At 41.4% G+C, this 21,577-nt stretch overlaps 1 protein-coding gene across 7 annotated transcripts in view; it reads left to right on the top strand.

Annotated features, from left to right (window-relative positions):
* The window catches only part of RASAL2 (RAS protein activator like 2), a 210,693-nt gene that overhangs the window by 102,030 nt on the left and 87,086 nt on the right, over positions 1–21,577 (top strand). For all 7 annotated transcript variants that reach the window (XM_075182214.1, XM_075182215.1, XM_075182217.1 and 4 more), the window contains exons 2-3: positions 6,930–7,057; positions 12,766–12,892. In XM_075182214.1, the coding sequence (XP_075038315.1) occupies positions 6,930–7,057; positions 12,766–12,892 (255 nt within the window). The remainder of the gene's footprint in view (positions 1–6,929; positions 7,058–12,765; positions 12,893–21,577) is intronic.

The following is a 21,577-nucleotide window of genomic DNA, read 5'->3' on the forward strand; positions in this document are numbered from 1 at the left end:
AGGCAAGTTTGCCTTTACAAGCCATTACCGTTTTAAATTTTACCTGCAAAGTCGCCGATTTCCGGCAAGTTGAAAAAAATCGGAGGTTCATACATTTACCCCCATGGCTCTGATTTGGCTACAGATTAGTCTCGCTCTTGGGACATTTGAAATTTTCTGACAGCAGATAAGCTGGCTTTTCAAAAAAAATAAAAAAATCTACAACATTAATTGGCTACAGGTTACAGTAAGATCATCAGAATGTTTACAGCACAGCCAGTAAGATCATTGTAATGTTTACAGCCTAGCCAGTAACATTATCGGAATGTTTACAGCCCAGCCAGTAACATTATCGGAATGTTTACAGCCTAGCCAGTAACATTATCGGAATGTTTACAGCCTAGCCAGTAACATTATCGGAATGTTTACAGCCTAGCCAGTAACATTATCGGAATGTTTACAGCCTAGCCAGTAACATTATCGGAATGTTTACAGCCTAGCCAGTAACATTATCGGAATGTTTACAGCCTAGCCAGTAACATTATCGGAATGTTTACAGCCTAGCCAGTAACATTATCGGAATGTTTACAGCACACCCAGTGAGATCATTGGATTGTTCACTGGGGTGCCGCGGGCCAAGCATTGAAAAAAAAGAGTACAGAAACTTACCAATCCGCCGGGCGTCGGGACCCAGAAGCCTCATCTCTCCTGCAGCTGTCACTGAATATCGACGTCGGTGACAGCTGCGGGAGAGAGGAGGCTGCTGGGTCCCAGCGCCCGGCGGATTGGTAAGTTTCTGTGCTCTTTTTCTCAATGCTATGGCTGGCGCGGGGCAGACAGAGGGGCAGATGAGTGTGACAGAGGGGCAGACAGCGGGGCGTAACGGGCAGAGGAGCGTGGTAGCTGGGGCACAACGGGACAGGAGTGTAACGGGCAGAGGAGCGTGGTAGCTGGGGCACAACGGGACAGGAGTGTAACGGGCAGAGGGAGCGTGACAGCTGGGGCACAATGGGACAGGCGTGTAACAGGGGCAGAGGGAGCGTGACAGCTGGGGCACAACAGGACAGGAGTGTAACAGGGGCAGAGGAGGGTGACAGCTGGGGCACAACGGGACAGGAGTGTAACAGGGGCAGAGGAGGGTGACAGCTGGGGCACAAAGGGACAGGAGTGTAACAGGGGCAGAAGAGGGTGACAGCGGGGCACAACGGGACAGGAGTGTAACAGGGGCAGAGGGTGACAGCGGAGCACAACGGGACAGGAATGTAACAGGGGCAGAGGAGGGTGACAGCTGGGGCACAACGGGACAGGAGTGTAACAGGGGCAGAGGAGGGTGACAGCGGGGCACAACGGGACAGGAGTGTAACAGGGGCAGAGGAGTGCGACAGGGGCGCACAATGGGACAGAGGAGTGCGACAGGGGCGCACAATGGGACAGAGGAGTGCGACAGGAGCGCACAATGGGACAGAGGAGTGCGACAGGGGCGCACAATGGGACAGAGGAGTGTGACAGGGGCAGAGGAGGGTAACAGCGTGCCTGGATGCAGAGGGGGCATTTTTGCATACAATTAAATAAGTATTTCTGTCATGACCTAAATACTTATTACAATTTTTTGACCCAACTACTTCTAAAACAGGACTGCTCAATAACTATTTTGGAGGGGTGCCTTGAAAAAATTTGGAGACTCTAAGGGTGCCGCGAACTGCAAAAGTTTGGGAACCACTGGCCTAGCCGGTAACATTATCGGAATGTTTACAGCCTAGCCGGTAACATTATCGGAATGTTTACAGCCTAGCCGGTAACATTATCGGAATGTTTACAGCCTAGCCAGAAAGATCACCAAAATGTTCATGTGAAGAGGAGATCAGGAAGCCATAAAATTGAGAATAGTGATGTGAGCCTCTGGTTATACTACTACAAGACAATTGGGGTAAATTAAACAGTTCATGCATTCATTGTTCTCTTTTGCAATCATTTTTTCACTTTGGTTATTTTACATGAGCTTGTTTGTTCATTCACCTCTAAATGGAACACAGGGTGGGAAACTACAGTGAGCAAGATCACTGGTTCCTATGGCGACCTGTATAGTCTGTAGAAAACTGATCCTGCACCAAAACTGAAAACGTTTCAACTTTCTAGCATCTTCAGAAAGCCGTTATGAGATCTTGTTTGTATTTTCTGTTTCTTTGTTTAACCTAATGTTAAGATTGCAACATTTCTAAAATTGACATAGGAGAAAAAGGAGATTGTTGTCCAAGTATGCCTGTATTCTCCAGATTAACCCATGGAGAAATGTCAGAAATCCACTATATATCATACTTGCCAGCTCTCCCGGAATGTCCGGGAGACTTCCGCATTTCGCAGGAGTCTCCCGGGAGAGTGTGGCAATCCCCCTGATCTGCCCACTTTCTAGTGAAGTGGGCAGAATTCGGTTCAAACGCCGGGAATCACGGCGTTTGGCTCTGCCCCCTCTGTAAAATTACGCGTTTTGTGTCATTACGTCACGGCCAGAATTATGCGATTTTCGGAGCCCCATACCCTGCACGCCCACCTCCCCCTGGCAGCTCCCGGAAGCCAAATCTAAAATGTTGGCAAGTATGCTATATATTCTGCACTTCAGGAAGATGGCTACAGTGGAAGGTTTCCCTGTTAAGTCACTGTGAAATCCAAGCAGACTGTGATATTTCGTACAGTAACTTGAAGTTTTATTGCAGACTAAAAAAAGGGGGTTAATGCCATCTCTTTTGTTTGCATAGTGACATTTTTATGTGGGGGTTTATTGTCTGTTTGAAGTCGTTTGGTCACACAGTAGCACATGATAACTGCTTGTCACACACTTGAGATTGATGCCATCGAAGGGAATTTTTCTTACTGTTCTGGAAAAAAATCCCATCTCTGTGAGCTGTGTAGAAGATTCACCCCATCGACTGACTCATTTCCTGCTCCCTTCTACATCACTAATACACGGTTCCATAAGCCAGTGGACAAAAAAACCACCACACAGTCAGGTTTTTCCAAATCCCCTGATTATAAAACTGCAGCCAAGTCTGAGCTGTGCTGGGTGTGGTTCTGACCAGTTGTCTAGTACGCTGGGAATTGTGTGTCCGTCCAGTGTACTGATCTGTAGATCATCTCCCAAAAGGTTAATGACTCCATTATTATTCTGCATAGCAGCAGATCCTACAACCCCTTCTATGCCGCAAACTATTTAAGAACAATGGAGATACTGAAATAACTTTGCAGAGTTCATCTTACAGACAAAGGTACATTTTATACATAGTATTTTTAATTTGGGCCAGTGATAGGCAACCTAATACTTCAGTGACCACATGGGCTGACCTCTAACCTTCAAAAGTGGCCGCACATTACCCTTACCCACAGTAATAAGTTAAAACGACATTTAATCAAAGAAAAAGACCCCTATCTGTAATAACATAGCAGCAGGCATTTTGAACAAGTGTTACAGGTTATAACAAATAAATCTGATAATAAAGCAGGAAGGAGCTGGGGGGCCACAGGTTAAGGCTCTGGGGGACGCTTGTTGCCCATCACTAATTCGGGCAGTTATATAATCATAGCAGAGGAATCTAGAATAACTGTAATGTGGAACTGGCCTGCCATTCTTGTAAGACCTCTGTTGTATCAAGCAGCAACTACATAGTACCACAGAGTACCGCAAGGCTGCATATGGTATGGGCAGCACTTTGGCTTAGTGGTTAGCAATTCTGCCTCTCAGAGCTGGGTTCCGAGTTTGATTCCCAACTATGGCTTTATATCTCTCTCTGTGTATTAGGGAATTTAGACTGAAAGCTCCAGTGGGGCAGGGACTGATGTGAGTTACTTTTCTGTACAGCGCTGCGGAATTAGTGGCGCTATATAAATAGATGATGATAGTGCAAAGCAATACAGTTATGGGATCTGTTTTATCCAGAAAGACAAACTATGTAAAATTGATGCTGCTTGTTGAATGTCCTACACCCAGACGCCAGTGGCTGAGCATTATCTTCTACGGTCGGTGTGAAGAGCACTGCTGAGCCATGAGGAGGAGAACCACTGAGGCAGTATGGGGAAAGATGATGGTGATATTTAAATCTATTTCAGGAATGGTGTGCTCCAACTGACTGAAACCCCTTATCTTGTATAACTTTAGTCTAAAACATTCCGGATATTAGAGCCCATTCCTTTATATAATAAAAAATAAATGTTAGCATTGAACATTATCAGGACCATTGCATAAGACTTCTAGGCACCGTCTAAGAAGTATCTTTTTTTTTTTTTTATGCAGGAATTTCCACAAGATTACCCATGACAAATAACTGTAAAAATCCATAAGAGACACGGTACTTGTTGGCATCAGTCAATCAGAAGTGAAAGATGTCATCTAGCTCCTGTCAAGAAGTAAAAGTAATTAACAAAAACAATTCAGAATCTGTGGCTCAGTGCTACACTGGGCCTGTGAACTCCAAGTATATCCACTATAGCAGCTGGTCTAGGGACACGTACTAGGGGGCTATTTTCTATTCACTTTTTAATTGGTGTCCTTTTAATGGAACTAGGACTAAACAAAGAGCTGAGGTTCTTACTCAATAGCATTTGGATATAGGTTCATCATACATCACATTACTGAAATGAAATTGAATGCAGGAAAAAATAGGGATTTTTTAAAAGCCATATACTTAATGTATTATCTAGGTTCACTAGAGAACATTGACAATTTGTGCACAGGGAAATATACTAGAAAAATAATCCAGTTGCTATGGGTTACAGACCTTGTACTTCATAATTGTTCCCTGGTGTATTATTAGCAAATAACTCGGTGAACTGTGGATACTGCTTGACATGTTTTTGGCCTTGCAGGCTCTAAAACTACAGCCGGTAGCGTTAATAGCTTATCATATGGATCAATGATGCCTATTTTCCTATATATATATAGCCAATCGCAGTAGGAGGCGGGGCCACAATACTGCGTTTAGCTGGATTTTTGCCTGCTCTCTCAGGAGTCCGGGAGAACTCCCAAAAATTCTGGAGTCTCCCGGACATTCCGAGAGAGTAGGCAACTGTGATTTACCAATAGCACTTATGGGGGGTATTTAATCCACGGTAACGCGCCGGATCAGGCCGTGGAGGCAATACACGGTACCGCAATAACGTGGATTTACGTGCACACCCCATAGGGTTGCAAAGGAAAATCTGCATTTTTGTGGTACTGTATTAACCGTCAATACTGCACACTTTTCACGGTAGCGCGCATTACCACGGACCTACTACTGTAGTATTGTTTAACCTATTGGCATATTATTATCCCGCATTTATACAAAACACTTAGGTGATGGGCAACTTGGATTCAAAGGAGCCAGACATTACTCTTAATCTCGGTATGACGTTAAAATAATTTAATCAAAGTAAGAGCAGTGGCGGATCCAGGGGGGGGGGGGGGGGGCGATCGGGGCGATCGCCCCCCTAGCAGGGGCTTGCTGCTGACAGCTACACACTGTGCAGGTCCGTTCAGCAGTGACAGTGTGACAGTTTTAAACAAGTCTTACAAGCTATAACAATCTGACCATAACGCAGGAAGGAGCTGGGGCCAGAGATGAAGGCTCGAATGGCCAACCACTGCCGTACTTAAGAAAGGTTTATGCTCAGACAAGTTTCTACAATATCATCATAGTATTTCTCTGCCTGTAGTACAAGAGATTTGTTAAGTTCTGACTGCCATCTAGTGGCAAAGAGAAAGCTATGCAGTGTTTAATACTACACCTATTTGGAACAAGAGTTTGTATGATCGATTTTCTGATTTGGGGTTTTAGTTCCACAATCTGGTCAGAGAGAGATTTATTTTCTTCTTTCCATCATTGCTAAATTTGTTGGTTATTTCATGGCCTCTGAATAAAAAATGGCAATGCCATAATATAAATTGTATGTAGTCTCATTAGCTAGTTAACTACAAGTAGTTTTCTTATGCAGTTAGCAATGTATGGCTACATACCCTCAGGTGTTTGAGATGCGTTAGTTATGCTTTTAGAGATTGTGTAGCTTTAAACTGTTTTGACATGCATGCATCAAATGTTCTGAAATGTAGCATTCAGAATAACACAGAGCACGGTAAACACATGTAAAACTAAGATTAGGTATAGTCAATGATTTTTCGTTTTACATCAGTTTACATGCATATAACTATTAATAAAGCATGTTAAAAACCTTATTGTAACACCAGTGTTTACATAGTTTAAGTCTTATACTGTTGCTTCCTTCCAGTTCTCTTAAACCGCTTTTCACAAAAGAATTCTGCTATACAGGGAGTTATATAAAATGCCTACAGTTTGGACAAGTTCCTTCTATATACATTTATTATTGTGAATATTACTGGTATCTCTTGCATCTGAATATTTTTAACATTATGAATGTACTGGTTAGGTTCTTATGATAGAAACTTTGTGAGAGATGTAGATGTAGCCAATCAGCTTCTGATATTCTTATAAAACCGTGTAGAAAATGAAAGCATCCATCTGGTTGCTATGGGTTACAGCTCCTTACTTTGCTTGGTTACTTGTCCGCCAGTTTAATACATTTCTCCCGACCTGTGGTTTACTTTCCCTAAAAGGAGCCTAGAATCACTTGCTCATTTTCGGTCAAAGCACCTAAAAGACGACAATGCAACTTCTCCACAAATGTGTAAAATTCTTAATAATTTTACAACAGAATACAGGAGTTGTTCCCTGTGATTACTAATGTCATGTCAGAATTATGACACAATTCCACCCCATTTATAACAATATAAATGATAGGTCATTAAAGGTTACATTTTCCTTATGCATTTTGTGCTAATATTTGTTCATACACAGAGTCTCTAAATGCATTACATGTACCTCTTTTTTTTTTCCCTTTAAGATAGCTCTTATAGTTGTATTTTATTATACTCATGCTGACTTGTTTTCTCTGCTTGTACTTTCTAGATGTGAAAGGACCCCCCACTCACAGGCTGTCATGCGGCCAGTCGCCTTACACCGAGAGCACCACATGGGAGAGGAAGTACTGTATCCTGACTGAGAGCCAGCTGGTGCTTCTCAACCGAGAGGACGAGGTAAGGCCGGAACTGGGATCTGCACAGAGATAGTCTCACTGCGCACACATGTCAGCTAGACTTAGTTGACTGGTGTATAATATTAACAAACATATTCACGTTTACTGCAGAAAACTTGAAACTTATCTCTCAAAAGTTAGAAGAAGGCGCGAGAGCATTTAGTTTCCGTTATTCCAGAAAGAGTAATTACATCTATTCACACATTGTTAATGTCATGGATCTAACCTAGTTATATATATTATGAAAGTGCTCTCAACACACAGCAGATATGAACACTACACTGTATCACGTTACATTATGGGCTGTCAGTTTCCAGACACCTGATTTAATAAAACTCCTGACTTCACACATGTTTCCAAAGCACTATTAGCTTGAATACCTCACTTTTACTTGTGGAAAATCAGAGCGAAGCTTTCTTGTGTGAGGGATTTCAGAATGAAGCCTCGGTAACTAATTATTTAGTAGCCCCTCTCCCAACCCCAGCTTCCCCTAGGTCAGGCCTGTCCAACCTGCGGCCCTCCAGATGTTTGTGAAACTACAAGTCCCAGCATGCCCCTCCAGCTATCACCTGGTTGTCTACCAGCAAAGCATGCTGGGACTTGTAGTTTCACAAACACCTGGAGGGCCGCAGGTTGGACAGGCCTGCCCTAGGTCATCTAGTCCTGCGTCAGACTCTGTCCCCTCTCTGGTGCTCAGTATAGATTACGGAGGCTGGCCAGCAGAGCTCACAAGTGGTTATAAATACCGGGGACCTTGCTGAATTGAACCAATGGCAAGTGACCGACTGAAGGGCCATTATGGGAGGTAGGGCCAAATGATCAGCAATCTGATTGTTTACTGCCAAACAACAAGAACATTTGCATCATGCTCTTATTCTATTGTTTAGTACCCAGTTTCTTGTTTGTTTTATTTGTTAACAATAGTCTGTTAATTTGTATACAACAAGTAAATAAAGTTAGGGAACAGAGTCACAAAGCTCAGTTACATTATATAAGTTTGGTCCCAGACTATGATATGTTTCTGCAGATATAATATATACATATTGGAGGGTAAGTAGGCATCACTCGGCAATCCACCATAGATGGTGGTCCTCAGTGGTGAAATTATCTTGGCGCATAGTATTATGCTAGGATTTGTGTTATCTCTCAGATATTGGTTCCTTTTGTTCAAAACATAGGGAAGAGAGAACATGTTATCTTCACAATTAGTCATTTTTTTACGATTTGAGAGAATCTCTCCCTGAATAAAGACCCCCCCAAGTATATGGTGTACGTGTGCCCCCTTGTACCTGAAGATGAGGTTAGTGCTGAATGACACTCTCCCTGTAGGTACTCTACAGAACAATGTTGCACACCTTAGAGCTATTTAATAACTTAATTATTAAACTATGGACGATTGAGTCTTGTACCATGACACAGGGTGATCAAGTAACCGCCTACATAGGTGGCATGATTGACTGAGAAGGAGTTGTTGAAACTGGACAACCCCTTTAACACTCCACTTTGGGATACACATGTTATCAATAACACGGACAGCTGCCTTATTCAGTTTGATATATGAACAGCTATCCAGTGCCTCACGTTTACTTTCAGCATTCTCCCAGCTTATTACAGACACTGGTGGGAGTGAGTGTGTGCTGCACCTTCCCAGGTCTCAGATATGGGACCTCTCCTACTAGTGTGCAGAAGGGTAATAAATAAGGGTCACAGGGTGACTGCTCCTTCAGTGTCACTTGTGACTAATGATGCTGTTGCTGGCCGCCCGCAGCTGTGTACACGGATTTACACCTCGGTGTGATGCTGTCATATGGACCTAGTGGGCTGTACGTGTTGACTGACTAGAGAGAAAACACTCGCTCACCTTTTGGTGCCCTGCGACACATTTGTTTCAGGCAGCTCTAATTACCAACACAGCCGTTTGACCACTCTGCAAAGTGTATTATTATTTTCCATCTATTGGCAGACCTACCAGTGTGAGCATTTCATTTCACAGTGTGCCCCTTGCAACTTATTTAGTGCAATGCAAGACATTAATGGTTAAATTGCAACACAGGTATGTAATTATTCTGCATTGCAAGTAATGTATTCCACATGCTTGGTGATGTGAATAAATATGTACCTATTGCAACATCAACGTGAATGCTTGGCATTTGCTGTGCTGATAATGTAAATATTTATCTTGCATAACATAGTAAGAAAAAATTGTGTACATACCAGAATCAAATATCGACCATATACTGCAGAACACTTGCAGAAGATGACTGCGATACATTATAGCATTAGGTAGACTTAGCCAGTGTATTGCCGTCATCTATAACATCAACTTAGCAACATCTAATTATATAATTCCAGCCACAACTGCACTAATGGCCAGACACATTGTTATTGCAGCTGACATTTTGGTGCATTCACTATTGACAGCTTTGTTCATCACAAGTATAGGAAAGATGAGAAGAAATCTTAGCAGTTGTGCTGGGTAATACATTAGCACAGTTAAGGGCACACTTGGATAAGCCACCAAAAGGAAACCTGCAGTGTCCAGTACGTTTCCAAATAGGACTCTCTGCGCCCATGTACCCGGCTAGAAGAGCAACTCATCCAATGTCTACCTTGTATTTCATGAAAAGAAAACCATTACATCCGCTTGCCAGCGTCCTCACTACCGGGGATGTGGTGGTTGTGGTAGGTCCACCTCTGAGTACTGTTGCTCTCTGCACAACAAGTAGTCAGCTGAACACATTACTCAGCACACTAATGATAACGAACACACAGAAGGGAGCCCTTCAGAGCGCAGGCCTTCCTGCCAAATACTTGTTTTCCTGTAGCTGTCTGCGCTCCCAGAGCTGGCAAGTAGCTGTGTCATTCCGATTACATGCTCACTCCTCTGAAACAGGACTTAGTGATTGGCACCTCCACTGGTCTATCAGTATGTGTGCTCCATTTCTACTGCTTTGGGGTAAATCCACCACTGTCTGTGTCAAATACTCAGGGTTGGTGTTTATAGTAATGATATGCCTGTGTGAGCAGCTCGTGCGGGCTGAAGACAGGGGGCTCTTGTGGATGTGTTATGTGCCGGAGTGTATTCTAGCTCCCTGCACCGCAGGAGTCCCATCGTCTCACAATTATTCAGCCTGACAAAGTCATTTTATTTGTGGAAGGTTCTCACGGCTCATTGCAGTTCATTCCTGTGATTTTTCTCTCTGTATGTGTCTAATTATTACCTACCATGCAAACCAGCTTAAATAAATGTATTTAGAATTCTCTGGAGATATCGTGTAGTGCAGTGGAGTCATTTTACATCAAGGATTGGATTCTGCGCTTGTTAAATGACACTTGTATTGTAGTGTCTTGTAAAGCTGTGCAAGTGGATAATCAATATTAAACATAAAAACATCAAGGCTAAATACATACATGATCTGACCTGAGCAAATATTAAAGTGATAATAAGTCACTGACGTTAGCTACTGTGTTGCTTTACCGTCTTTATTGGCATCTGTGAATAATGACACCCATACAGCTATATTGGCAGACTATTGATAACTGTGTAGTTACTTTATAATATCCACAGAGTAATGGAATGCTTCCAAACTATATCTTAGCAATGCAATTATACTTTCAAAGTAAATATTAAAAGAAAATTATTTCCGTCATTAATGTTATGTATATTTTCAGACACATTTTGGTCACTGTTTTGAGATTGAGATGTACTGTATGCATAGGCAAACCGAGGGGGGTTTCCTAGTGCCTGGAAAACCCCCCTCCAAGCCTGGGGCACTGTATAATTGAGGTGGCTGGACCCTGCTCCTACTTAACACAGCTCTGCTTGAAAAGGAAGAGCTGCACCTAACAGTAGTGCACGCAGCATTACCCATGTATATTATGGGGATAGGAAGAGTAGGAGAGCAGCCAAGCTCTGTCTAAAATAGCTACGCCCCCATGCACGCTGGTCATGCCCACTGGCGGCGTGGTGTGCAAATACCCCCCTCTACAAATCCTGCGTTTGCCCCTGGTATGTAATACAATATGTCAACTATTTCATGTAAGAGGGTATACCTGAAATGCTGTAACTGCTCCCGTATACAGTAGACATAGATACACACAGGACTAATAGTGGATTTGAACCCTGCCATCAATTGGATTTATGTAATTATGGAGAGGTGGCATTGATGTATACTCGGGTCACATCAAAACTTGTCATTGGTCCTCTCATGTCTGTGAAAGAAGGAACAAGACACCACAAACCACGTGAGAGAGGACTGTGCTCTTCTATTTCCCATGGACACATCCATTCATGATGCACGTTACATGATGTGTGTTTTGGTAGCACATAGCTGTGCAACCACAACATGCTTGGGCAAGAAGAGACACCTATTAAGCAGTTTAAAAAGAATTCTATCCACACCACTTTCCACTCCATCTTGAGTTACCAATCCCAATATCTGGTTTCTACCCACTGGCTGTGTAACCTATTTAACTGCTTGTGCACTTGTTATAGTCTTGATTACTGACATCTCTTGTATCATTTCTGCAAACATAAATACAGTTCATAAAAAAAACTGATATCCATAACATAAAGTCAACTAAATAGCATACCTCCCAACACTCCTTATATTGGCAGAACCGATGTGTGGACCGTGAAAGGGTGGATGTTCCTTGGGCAGATCTAGGTATCGTTTTGAACACTTAAATAAAAATATGGTTGGGGGGCTAAGTTCCCTTTAAACATAGTTGAAGTTGTTAATTTTAAAGCATTAATCCGATGAAACAAATTAGTTGTTTTTATTTGGGGAAAAACAAAACCCATAAATCGCTGTGGCAAGCTATGTGAAGAATCTTGGTAATTACCCTTTTTCCTTGGTTTGTTTCTTCAGGCTGCCATTAATATTTTATAATTCTGCAGGGTTTGCACAGTGTCATCTGACTACCATTGCGGCCACAGTCACATGACACATAATGTAGTGAGATTTGTAACACCTCTCTGAAATCTGATCTGTGCACTTTAACATCCTCCCCTCTTTCACCATTGCATGCTGAGTGCTGTGTGTGTCTGTAGGAGTTATGCCTACCAATGCCACAGCCCTCCCAAAAGAACCCTACCTAATACCACAGGAATGATATTCCCAAGTACTATGGTGTATGTATAGTACATTAATATATATTTATCTTGGTGGCATTGAATTTTATTGATGCAGTCATAGTGGTGTTGGGCAAAGTGTTGAATGCAGAACTCTAGTTTTGGGGATTTATTGTATACCTTCTGCACAATCTATAAAGTACAGTCGCTGTACCACACTGCTAAAATGTGTTTACTGTACTAGTTATGTCCTCTGATTAAACAATGGCTCTGTCAGTTCTGTAAATGGATAACACTGCACCTGATCTGATATTTACAAGGTGGTGTTCTGCCATTCGGCAGAATAGAAAAGGAATGTGAAGGGTGTTTCCTATCCTCATTCCATTCACATGTGTGTATCCATGCCAAGGTAACAAAAACAAATCATTTGTAACCCCTGTCACCTCCCCTTATCTCCTCTAGAGGGAGTGCATGAATTACAAAAAAGCAACTATTCTGGTTCTTACAGGCTTGTAATCACACCAGGATAAAGAGATCAAGTGGGGGGCTGAGTTATCTGTTTTAGCTGCAAGGAGATTAGCAGCGATCGTTACTGTACATAGTCATCTTGAGCCCTTTCCTTCGTCTTCTTGTAGATGTCTGGCGAAAGCATACAGGACCCACCTCCAGAGTCCAGCAAAAGTCGGAGCCTCCGCAGAACAGTGAGCGTCCCCTCGGAGGGGCAGTTTCCAGAATACCCACCAGAGGGTGCCTCAAAGCTGGGTAAGTTCTAATAACTTATTAAATTACATCCAATTTGCTGAAATGTCCTGGTAATTCTGAGCAAATCGGTGTGCTTGTATCAATATGTGAATAGAAGGAAATTATATGTTTATTATACAAACTTTAAACTTTATGCCTAAAGGATAATTTTCTGTTGCATATGCACCTGATTTTGGAATATTCACAAATACTATACTACGTATAAGAGTACCAGCTATAAGGAAAAAGCGATGTCTCTGATACCCCATACATGTCTACACTCTTTATAATCCATTCCTCACCTTCCTGACTTCCTGCTCTAGCTAACTGCCCCACTTTAGTGTCCAGAGTTACCCCCATATTCATTGCTTTTACAAATATAAAAAAAGTTTAGATGTATTTCAAGTATTTATATCTATAGAGTGCAGGTTTCAATTGATGTATTGAACTTTTATAACTGAATCCTGCTTGATAATAAATTCATATATGAAATGTGGTCATGACCATGTAGCCTATCTTTCATCACCGCTTATAATTAACAATTCATAGTTATGGCAAAATGATGACTTTGATTTGTGTACATTCAGGTGAAGTTGACCTTGCAGCAATCCTCTGTTTTAGTTAACAATATCTTCTGAGTTTCATGAACTAACTGTTTCTAGTCCTTTCAAGCAGCAATAGGGCGCATGAGCGATAGGGACTGTTCTCAATACAGTGTTGTGTTAAAGGAGTTGTTCATTTTTCCACACCTATTATACTCTGGAGCTTTAAGCCGCATTGCGGTCTGGAATTGGGAAATGTAGGGGGGTCCTTGAGGAGGTTCTCAAGAATGGACTCATAATGCACCCCAATAAAGACTACTGCCACAATTAAACATGGACCTCGTAGAGTCAACCAGTCTCTAATTAATAGGCTTATGCTCCTAATGGGAAAGCTGCAACAGGTACTGGTGTGGTTAGGTCTCAGTAATACACAGTGCGAGAAAACGATACTGATGGGTACATTTAAAATAACTTTTGCAAAACCATCATCTCCGTTCATGGCAATATGTTGACCACTATCCTCCCTGGATAGAAAATCAACAACTATCAATTGGAAAGTGACATGAGTCAGAGGTAGAGTTATACTTTAACTGATAGTAGGACAGATATGAAGAGATGTATAGACCCTTCCCTTCTCTGTGAAATGAAACTACATTGAAAAATGCAAATTTAAATACCTCCTTTGCCATCCTGTCATGGTGCTGGAGGCCGGCTGGGTTTGCAGTACCACCATCCCCTTTCTTTATTCCAAATGGGCCCCTCTAAACACATAGGAGAGGCTATACTGCCACCACTAGCCTCCTTCACCAGCACCTAGAATCGCTTCCTTCTGGGTAACTCTCGTTGCTAGTGCACCCCATTTGCTGGTCTTGTATCTCTGACCTCTTCCTTCAGATCAGGGTTGCTGTGGATGGTTACCCGTGGCCTATCTCACTGGCCAGAGCTGCAGGGTAGCGGGCAGAGCGTTGTTGTTTGATGCTGGGAACCCAACCTCAGAACAGCCGGGTAACGAATTAGAGTGGTTCAATCTGTAAGACACAGGAAATATAGCAGGTATGTAGGCGTCAAAGAAGGATCCTGACGCAGTGATATTTATTAGCTCAAGAAGGTCAGTTGGGCACTAGTTAGTGGGACTAGTGATATCCAGAATCTCAAATGGTATACTACATAACATGGTCAAGCAGGGCTCTTTTTTTATACAGTTTATGGCACACATTTTGGCAGGGGGTAACCCAGCCCCCTGATCCTAGCTGGCACCACAAAGTCTGAGATATTACATTCCGATGTTTACCCTCAGAGTGTAATATTCTCTAGACTTGGAGTTAACTCTTTAATTTTAAAACCAAGTTTTCCTCAATATGTGCTTTCCCAAATCACTTGTTGTTTACATTATTCAGAGGTTTCCTATCTATCTAAGACACAGGATGAAAAAGATACACAGAATAGAAAGGTAACCGACCCCCTGCTGTGCATTCAGACTAACAAGATATGTTGGTCACTCTGAGATGAAAAGACTTAATTAGCATGGACGGTCCTTTCTTACAAAGACAACCTTCCTCCAACATGGTATATTACCTCAAAAATCAATACATTTACACTCCCAGCGCTGGGACCTAGCCCTTCCTGGCGCTGCGTGCCCAGTTACTGCTCCTCAGCGCCTAGACGTTAAATATATACATTTAAATTAATAAATATACCCTTTAATACATCTTTCATCTCTTAGTGCTGGGGTTTAATCCATTTGGCTCAGCAGCATCTGGTATTAACTCATTAGATGCTGCAGCAGTCACCTTGCCCACATGGAAGGTGAGGGGCTCCCGGCCATAAATATGGTTAACCAAAATTGTCAGTTTTGTTCCTAATTTTATTGAGTAGATTCCCCTGGGCATGTTGCATAGCCAGAACTCCTGCTCTCCAAATGTAACAAATCAGCAGCAGCAGCTATTTATATAGCGTCACTAATTCCGCAGAGTTGTACAGAGAACACACTCACATCAGTCATTGCCCGATTGGAGCCTACAGTCTAAGGGCCCGATTCATTAAGGATCTTAAATGAAGAGGTATCTTATTTCAGTCTCCTGGACAAAACCATGTTACAATGCAAGGGGTGCAAACTAGATTTCTGTTTTGCACATAAGTTAAATACTGACTGTTTTTTCATGTAGCACACAAATATTTGATAACTTATTTGTACACTGAAATTTAAAGTTGATATTTGTGTGCTACATGAAAAAACAGTCAGTATTTAACTTATGTGCAAAACAGAAAACTAGTTTGCACCCCTTGTATTGTAACATGGTTTTGTCCAGGAGACTGAAATAAGATACCTCTTCATTTAAGATCCTTAATGAATCGGGCCCTTAATTTCCTTACATACGCACACACACACACACACATACCATCAGAGAGAGAGAGAGAGACTAAGGTTAATTTAATAGCAGGTAATTCACCTACAAGTATGTTTTTGGCGTGTGGAAGGAAACCGGAACACCCAGAGGAACCCACACAAACACAGAGAGAACATACAAACTCCACACAGATAAGGCCATGGTCGGGAATCGAACTCATGACCCCAGTGTTGTGAGGCAGAAGTGCTAACCAGTAGGCCACTGTCTTCCTCCTAGACCAGCACATTATTTATTTATAGATGTAGCTCCAGTCATATTACACAACGCTGTATAGAGTTGCTGACCATTCTCAATGTCCTAATTAATCAGGTGCATGATGGAACATTGTTGGACACACTTTGGCTCTCCATTTAGGACATGTTTCATTATTATCAAGTATTAAGTACAGGATGTTTCCAATTTTAAATGAACTATAGCCAGACACAAAAAAGAGAATAACACCGATAACAGCGGCTCCAAATAGTCTTTATATCATCTGCTTTCTTGTGATTTGGCAGAGGACTGCACAAAGCAACGCACTGTATGAAAAGGAACATTCATTTAAAAGGCACAAGGGATTTAGGATCGCTTCAAAAAAATATGCAAACAGAAATATTAGCACATCTATAAATAACATAAAACACACCACTGTTCGATAATGTGTTTTACCGTGACTTCTGTTCCCATCAGTGTCTCACATGCTGGCAGTTTGGTGTTGAGGTTACTCTCTGTATTCAAAGGGCATTTTCACACATTCCAAGAATAAAATGTAATTTCTTTTCAGAATGCCGCTAGCAGCAAAGTGTTGAGTGACCCTGGTTCACCTCTAGATTCCCCAAATATTTTCACTGAACATATAGGAAGTGGCATGAGCGTGCACCTGTAGTTTTCATTAGGGTACTATTTGAAGCCTTTTAGTCAGTGCAGTATGGCCAATGTGACCCAATATACACAGGCAATGAACGATTTCATTGCTCGAAAAGATCACAGTTGGTTAGCACACGGCCAGTTGGTCTCCTTTTAAAAATAAATAAAAAAAACATTTTTAGAAATACGTCTGATTACTTTAAAGGGGGAAACACCTTGAGCCTGATTCATTAAGGAAAGGAAAGCAAAAAAAAATGAGTAACTTTGAACCTTGCAAAACCATGTTGTATTGGAGGGGAGGTAGATTTAAAATGTGAGGACAGAGTTATAGTTGAGGTAGGGCATGTCGTAGATCAGGGGTTTGCAACCTTTTTCTATCAGAGTGCAGGCTAAAATCTTGTCAAGCCCAGGTGTGTCAGTTGGGTGGTGTATGTACACACTCCCACTCTTCCGGGCCCCAGTGTACAGCAACTTCATGGGACCCTAATATAGGGTTTATTTGATAGATCCAGGAGCACTATTTTAAGTCCGATTGATTGTGGATATTGACAAGTATATTAAATGCAGTGTTAATTTTACCTGGCAATTTGTCAATTGAATCATTTTGCTTGACAGGAGATCCTCCGTAAACTGTGGTGTTTAATTAGCCAACATTGATTTGCTTTCTAGCAGCGCGACCTTCATTTATTATTGTAACTTCATGGGACCCCCCTTATAGTCGAGCATGGTAATAAAAAAAAAAACGAGTGGTCATACAATTGGGGGCATGTCTACCATGTGAAAAGCACTAGGCCACCCTCTTACAGAAAAATGCATTACTCACACATGCCCCCTCTGCCCAGCAGCTTTGCTGGGTTGGGTAACCTTTACCGATGTCCACTACTCCGACATGGAAAAGGCCTACAAAGAAAATCTGAAATTATGAAAAAACGATTGTAAAAGAAACAGATTTGTTTTCAACCCAACGCTGGAGGTCTCCGATGGGAGCACCATGCTGACAGCAAGTGATTCCAATTGGAGAAGTGTTCGGCACTGCAGGCTGACGTCATTGTGACGTCTGTCAATAGAAATTTTTACGTGGAAATTTTAAATTTAAAAAATAACATTTGATTAAAAATATAGAAATATATAGACACATAAAACTTTTTATATATCTATATTGTATTATGGACCAAGCCTCCATTAAAGAACACCTATTTTGATATGCCTGTAAATGTTAGAAGTTGCATTTTATTTACTGCACAAAATTAATGACAACCCCGTTATTTCATTCTGCAAGTCGTAAAAGTGCATTTTCCCCCATTACGTCCCAAAAATGTAAAATATATGTATTCTACTGTGGTATCAAAAGAAAACAATTTCTTTCCATAAACCATATATTTGCTTTGCTAAAGTAAAATGTAAAAAAATCAAGCTGAACAGATACACAATGAAAATGCAAAAATAATGGGACCTTTTCAGTTGTAATTTTGGCACAGTACCCCCTGGCAGTGAAAGGGTTGTACTGAGAATGTGGCAAAATGCCTGTTCATCTTCGATAAACTTCTAATAATTGGAATTAATTAAAAATGCTCCAGACTTTATTCTATACTAGCCTACTCTCCCAGAGTGTTCGGAATGCTACCAGATCATGGCCATGCTTTGCGATGGTGCGAAACGCGTTATCACACCCCCTTCACTTGCCCTTTTGGTCCAAAAAGTAGGCAAGTGCACTTAATTCAATATTAAAAATGATGGCGCCAGGAAACCTTAGTTATTACTTAAAGGTAACAAAACCAGTAAGTTATTCTATGGGTAGAATTTCTCCCTCTACCTCTTGTGAGTTGCTGAGGTTACCAGTACCAGACACTCCGAGCCTGAGTCATTAAGGAATGTAAGGCAAAAAAAGGAGTAAATGTTCTTCGGGACAAACCATGTTACAATGCAAGGGGTGCAAATGAGTTTATTATTTTGCACATAATGAAAATACTTTTTCATGTAGCACCCAAATACTTGATATTTTTACGCTGACATTTAAATTTGACCTAGGACATGCCCTATGCCAACTATAAATCTGTCCCAATATTTTTAATTTACCTTCCCCTCCAATGCAACATGGCTTTGCCCAGGTGCAAAGTTACTCCTTTTTTATGCTTTGCTCTCCTTAATGACTCTGGCCCTCCATGTCTTCAAGTAGCTAACACAAAATATCTGTGCTAATGTTTTATCAGCCGCCCCATTTATAACAGGGTTTATTTTTTTGAGCATACTAGACTCATCCAGGAAGTGGTGGTGGTTTGACACCATTAGTTCCGCTATTGGTGACTTCATATGATGGTGTCATCATAGATGTTTCTACATGTGACATTAGCCCAGCCTACATATAATCTAAATACCAAAGGAATTTACACTGATACCTGTGGGTTATTTGTTTTGCAAGTTATTTTAACCTTTGCATTCCAAGATACACTACTGATGTTCTACAGCAGCCAGGGAATTAATTGAATTAATTATTATTATCGTAGATTTGTAAGGAGCCAGAGTGCTCCGCAGCGCCTTACAGTAGGGAAAACGGTACATACATAAAATGGACATACAAGGTAGACAAAATAAATGCAGACATAATATCAAAGGGTATGAAGGAACCTGCTCATTAGAGAGCCTACATTCTAAGTGGAAGAGGGCACAGCTGAAAAAAGAGGAGTGAGTGTGGCTCAGAGTGGAGATTGGGATTGTTGTGAGGTTGCATTACTGTGAATAATGTTATCGGGGATAAGGTCACCTCTAAAAAAGAGATGGGTTTCGAAAAAGCATCTAAATATTTGAAGGCTGTGGGAAAGTCTGATTAAGCATGGTAGGGAATTCCATAAGTAGAGAGGAGCACGGGAGAAGTCTTGTAGGCGGAAGTGAGAGGTGGTTATCAGAGAAGAGACAAGGCACAGGTCAGAGGTAGATCTAAGTGGGCAGAGGGGAGAGTATTTTGATATGAGAATTGAGATGTATGCAGAGGGGGGGTATTGTTGTTGAGGGCTTAGTAGGTAAGGGTGAGTAATTTGAGTTTGATTCTGGAGGGGACACACATTGAACCAGTGTAGGGATTTGCAATGTGGTGGAGCAGTGAGAGAGGAAGATCAGCATAATGGTTAATGCAAAAAGATTTAAAATATCAGTTTTACACTTATGAAAATTAAGGAAGCAGAAAGGGGAGGGAAATCGTATTAAATATTTTGGTAAATGTTCTCCATATTCTTTTTAATACAATATGGAGTTAATTTATCCCCATTTAAACGATATGCCCACCTTTGTGGACTTTTTTTTTTTTTTTTTTTTGCAGAAAAACGTGTAGGGTCTCTTATTCAAATGAAACAAACTACAATCATTGGTTAGCTTTACTATCCATTAAAGAGAAGAGTATCTCACATTACCTGGACAAAAATCCCCTTGCTTGCCCCTTCTAGTGCTGGCTCTGTAGGGGGACGACCTACTTACCACTATGTCATTGGTCCAACATCAGGGAATTTGAATAGAGAAAATAGCTTTACAAGTATGCTACATAATGTTATCCTCTATGAGATATGATGCCTACATGATCTTACTGAGCAGTTTGATTATAATAAAGCAAAAATAAATACGATTCCAAAAGCTGTCACAGCATACTTTAAAAATATTGAAAGGGTTACAAATCAATCTTCAATCGCCATTTAAGTCTGGGGTTTATAGAGTTACATAATTTGTAACTGCACTTCTATAAACTACTTGATGCACTCTCTGCAGTTTGCAGGATAAGTTAATTTATCGGATGTTTGTCTCTTCCACTGCGCCAGGCATTAGCTGCTTGGGCAGCAACAGATCGCTTCCTCCATCTGTGCACAGAATGAATTGGATTGATTTCGGATGAGTCAAAGAATATTATTCTCATCGGCTCCTCTTTCATTACATACAAGATTGAGGCTGCCATTAAACACTCATTTGGAAGCTACACAGATGGTGACTTCATTGTTTTAGGATTAACCCTGCACACGCCAGAATTGGCAGACTTGTTTGGCAGAAATTTGCTGCCCCACCTGATGGCGGGCAACGCATTTCGGAACTTCAGAAAGTGGAGGGGATTATTTTTCTTATTAATAATCTGATAAATGTTGTCATTGTGATCACTCATTCCGTTACTGGATGAATCCCTGTAAAAGAGATGTAGGGGTTCTTCATTATTTTGAGATTAACCCTGCATGCACCAGAAAGACCAGACTTGTTTGGCACAAATTTTCTGTTCCGTTTGATGGTGTGCAACGCATTTCGAATCTTCAAAAAGTGGAGGGGATTTTTCTCTTATTAATAACTTGCTAAATGTTGTCATTGTGAGCAGTCATTCTGTGGATGTGGATGAATCCCTAAATTAACTGACTAGTTAGTAGTGGTATCACATTTATGCTGTTTTATATTTTTATTCGAAATTTCACTCCAATTTAGCAGTATGTCTGTAGACAAAGGGGGAAACGCAAAGCACCTAGAGGACACCCATGCAAACACAGAGAGACATACAAACTCAGCACCTTAAACAGGAATCATAACCAGGGCCCAGATGCAGCAAAGTAGTCATATTAACAAACTGTTCCTTGAAGCTCCATTTCTAATCCTGATCAATCCTTCATGAAGTTACATTTTAGATTCTCGGGAATACTGACTGAGCACCTGTTGAGAAAGTGATTGAACTTAGTTGTTTTATGAATGGGAAGTATCAGTATGTATAACATACTCCTGTATTCTTCTCTGTGCGGTGCTGATATTGTTGTGGGATTCGGCCAATCAGCACTCAAGAACGCTGCAGTAACGTCTGGAGCTCTGCGATCAATCATCCCTCAGGAGGATCAGCAGCTGATTTAAATTGGTTAAAGTTTTGTTACATAGAGCACATACTTGTGAACCATGCTGTA

The sequence above is a fragment of the Mixophyes fleayi genome, chromosome 8, assembly GCF_038048845.1.
Source record: "Mixophyes fleayi isolate aMixFle1 chromosome 8, aMixFle1.hap1, whole genome shotgun sequence".
NCBI lineage: Eukaryota > Metazoa > Chordata > Amphibia > Anura > Limnodynastidae > Mixophyes > Mixophyes fleayi.